We start from the raw sequence: 3,373 nt of genomic DNA, 5'->3' as shown, positions 1-3,373 counted from the left end.
CATCATGGTTTTCATCATCCCATTTTTCATCATAGTTAGGGTACTGAGCCCAGCTGAGTCTGCTGGAAAGTTTCTACCATCAGATTTAGCTGAAATTCAGACTGAAATACAGACCACATGCTTTGTGTGTGACCTTTTGCTTTGTAGGTATTCGCTTCAGTAAACACTGCTGTACAAGTTATAGTAATAAAGTGGTCCATTTCCATCACATTCGAGGCTACAGGATGCAAAGTAATCTGGAAAACTGCCACATCAATGCCATCATGTAAGAGTCTACTCCATTAACCGTTACACTGTGTGCCTGTATTCATTTTCTGGTAAATATAGCTTTAGATTAGGTGTGACATGACTACAATCAATGAAAATCATGGTTTAATTCTAAAAAGTGGTTAAATAAAAAATGTAATAAATAGATAGATAAACAAATAGTTTTAGGAAATTCTGCTTCCAGTCTGTTACCCTAAAGTCCTTTGTTTATTAGTTACTGTCACTAATTTATTGTTCATAACTTTGTTTATAAAAGTTTTTGTTAACTCAATGGATTACGCATGTATAATAAAGTCAACAGTATCTCATGTTAAAATGTGTCTATCATAGTTTCTACACCACCAGTAACCATGAAATCTGTGCAAATCCAAAGGATGAGTGGGTGAAGGACACTCTTAAAAGACTGAGGTAAAATAATTATTTTTTGTTTGTAGCATCTTATATGAGTTTAGCTCCAGAGTACCTAAATGCTCATGCATAATTGGTTTAATCTTTGGAAAAATGTTGCATATATAAATGCTAAATATTTTTTTTTTTGTTTGTTTTGTTTTTTGTTTTTCTTTTTTCCTCAAAACAGAAAGCCATTGGAAAAGCAGGTAAAAAACTGAGAAAACCTGAAAACTTTCCCATGCATGGAGGAAGAGGATCTTTTAAAATGACAAATAAAAAGAAAAAAGAAAGTTTTTTTATAAAGTAAAAATTTGCAGCAATGGAATTAAGATATTTTGATCTTCTGCAATCAAATCTTTGAGAATAATATCTCATTTAAAGGCATTAGTGAAATTTTGTTATGATGAACTAAAACATCAAAAATAATTATTTTAGCTATAACTCATTTCACTGGGTGAAATGAGTTATAAAAAAAAATTAAACACAGACCAATGGTTAAACTCACTGAAAACTTTTCATTATTATCTATTTCTCTGCGAGACTAAGAAAATATGTTTAAAAAATAAATAAGAGTTAATTATAAAAAACATGTTGGTCTTCTAAAAACTGTGTTAAAAATTTTTGAGAATAAGGTTATTATGACAAAAGATTATTTTCAAAGTGTATTGTTCATTCTGAGGATGAGCCTGATCCTAACTTTTATTTTACTTTATTAAATATGGCTGTATTGCTTTGTACTTCTATAAGCTTTGTTACGTTTAGCTATTGTCCCATTTTAGTTTTTTCATACCTTGGGACATATTACGTCATGCATGTCTTAAATATTTTTCTTTATGTTCATTTTAATGCTTGCAATAAATCATTGATTAACTTTCTAAATATATGAATCATATATCAAGCATATAAAATATGTTTTTAAGGGGTTTGATGCTGTTGTTTTGTTTCATTCCCCATAGTATCAAACTGTGGCAATTTACTTTGGTAAGTTTTACTGATTCATGTGATTTTGTACTACTCATTAAGTCTTTCAGAATCATGTAAACTTAATAAATTGACAGCTCAAACAGTGTTACGTTTATCATTTCCCTCTCTAAAATGCACTGCTCAAAAAAATTAATGGAACACTTTGAAAACACATCAGTTCTCAATGGGGGAAAAAACTCATGCTGTTTATTTATTCTAATATGGACTGGGTGATGTGTTAGGAACAAAAGGAGGCCACATCATTTTGCAATTTCATTGCAGCAACTCAAAATGGTATTCAGTCATTTGTATGGCCCCCACATGCGTGTATGCATGCCTGACAATGTCGGGGTATACTCCTAATGAGACGACAGAGGGCATCCTGGGGTATCTCCTCCCAGATCTGGACCAGGGAATCACTGAGCTCCTGGACAGTCTAAGGTGCATCCTGGCGGCGTCGGATGGATCGAAACATCATGTCCCAGAGGCGTTCTATTGGATTTAGGTCAGGCGAGCGTGGGGGCTAATAAATGGTATCAATTCCTTCATCCTCCAGGAACTGCCTGCATACTCCATATGAGGCCGGGCATTGTCGTGCACCAGGAAGAACCCAGGACCCACTGCACCAGCATAGGGTCTGACAATGGGTGCAAGGATTTCATCCCCATATCTAATGGCAGTCAAGGTGTAGTTGTCTAATCTGTAAAGGTCTGTGCGTCCTTCCATGTATAGGCCTCCCCAGACCATCACTGACCCACCAACAAACCGGTCATGCTGAACTCCACGGCTTCTCCAGACCCTTTCACGTCTGTCACATGTGCTCAGGGTGAACCTGCTCTCATCTTTGAAAAGCACAGGGCGCCAGTGCAGACTTGCCAATTCCGGTGTTCTGTGGCAAATGCCAGTCGAGCTCCACAGTGCCGGGCAGTGAGCACAGGGCCCACTTGAAGACGTCGGGCCCTCAGGCCACCCTTGTGAAGTCTGTTTCTGGTTGTTTGGTCAGAGACATTCAAACCAGTGGCCTGCTGGAGGTCATTTTGTAGGGCTCTGGCAGTGCTCCTCCTGCTCCTCCTTGCACAAAGGAGCAGATACCGGTTAACAACCGTACCATAATGATAAATTATCAACAGTTTGGTTTGTGCCTTCAAATCGTTGCCCATAGGACAACGTTACTTGGATATAATCTAACCAAATATCTTCAGAACAGCTCCAAATGACACAAAACTCATATGGGTGAGTAGAACATGATGTAATAATGTAAAATCAAGGGCCCAATGAAAAAAAAAATGGCATTTCCCCTTAATAAGTGAATGGATTGATGTCTAACCGAAACTTCAGTGATAACATCAGATTAATCTTAGATTTCCTTGACTGCTCAGATCTTGTGGAGAGCCTGCAGTTTTTGTATTTCTTTATTTCTTCAAAGCTTTTGACATGTTAGAACACAAAATGCAACAACAAACATATACGTAAACCTTTCTACAAAAAGAGCAGGATAAATCTACCAGGAAAAGTCTTTTTGGATAACATCTTTATGGACTCTGACTGGAAGAAGGCCTGGTTATCAGCCTATAAGTTCTGTATCTCCAATAAGATAAAGGAGGTTCACATCAAAATTCTACACACTATATATCCTACAAATTCCTACAAATTCCTACAACCAATCCTACCAATTGTTTCTAAATTCTCAGATATTGATGATTAATATTTAACGTGTAAACTCAAAGCATACATTGTAATTGACTGTAAGAGT

General features: G+C 36.6%; 1 protein-coding gene across 1 annotated transcript in view; it reads left to right on the top strand.

The window, feature by feature from the left end:
• Positions 1 to 1,102, top strand: part of LOC107091862 (C-C motif chemokine 20-like) — a 13,274-nt gene extending 12,172 nt beyond the window's left edge. The window contains exons 3-4 of the mRNA XM_015386039.1: positions 598 to 675; positions 845 to 1,102. Coding sequence (XP_015241525.1) covers positions 598 to 675; positions 845 to 875 — 109 coding nt within the window. The 3' untranslated portion in view covers positions 876 to 1,102. The remainder of the gene's footprint in view (positions 1 to 597; positions 676 to 844) is intronic.
• Positions 1,103 to 3,373: the final 2,271 nt, after the last annotated feature.

The sequence above is a fragment of the Cyprinodon variegatus genome, unplaced genomic scaffold, assembly GCF_000732505.1.
Source record: "Cyprinodon variegatus isolate N-32 unplaced genomic scaffold, C_variegatus-1.0 Scaffold355, whole genome shotgun sequence".
Taxonomy (NCBI): domain Eukaryota; kingdom Metazoa; phylum Chordata; class Actinopteri; order Cyprinodontiformes; family Cyprinodontidae; genus Cyprinodon; species Cyprinodon variegatus.
The sequence above is the reverse complement of the archived record's forward strand: the minus strand, read 5'-3'. Positions and strand labels throughout refer to the sequence as shown.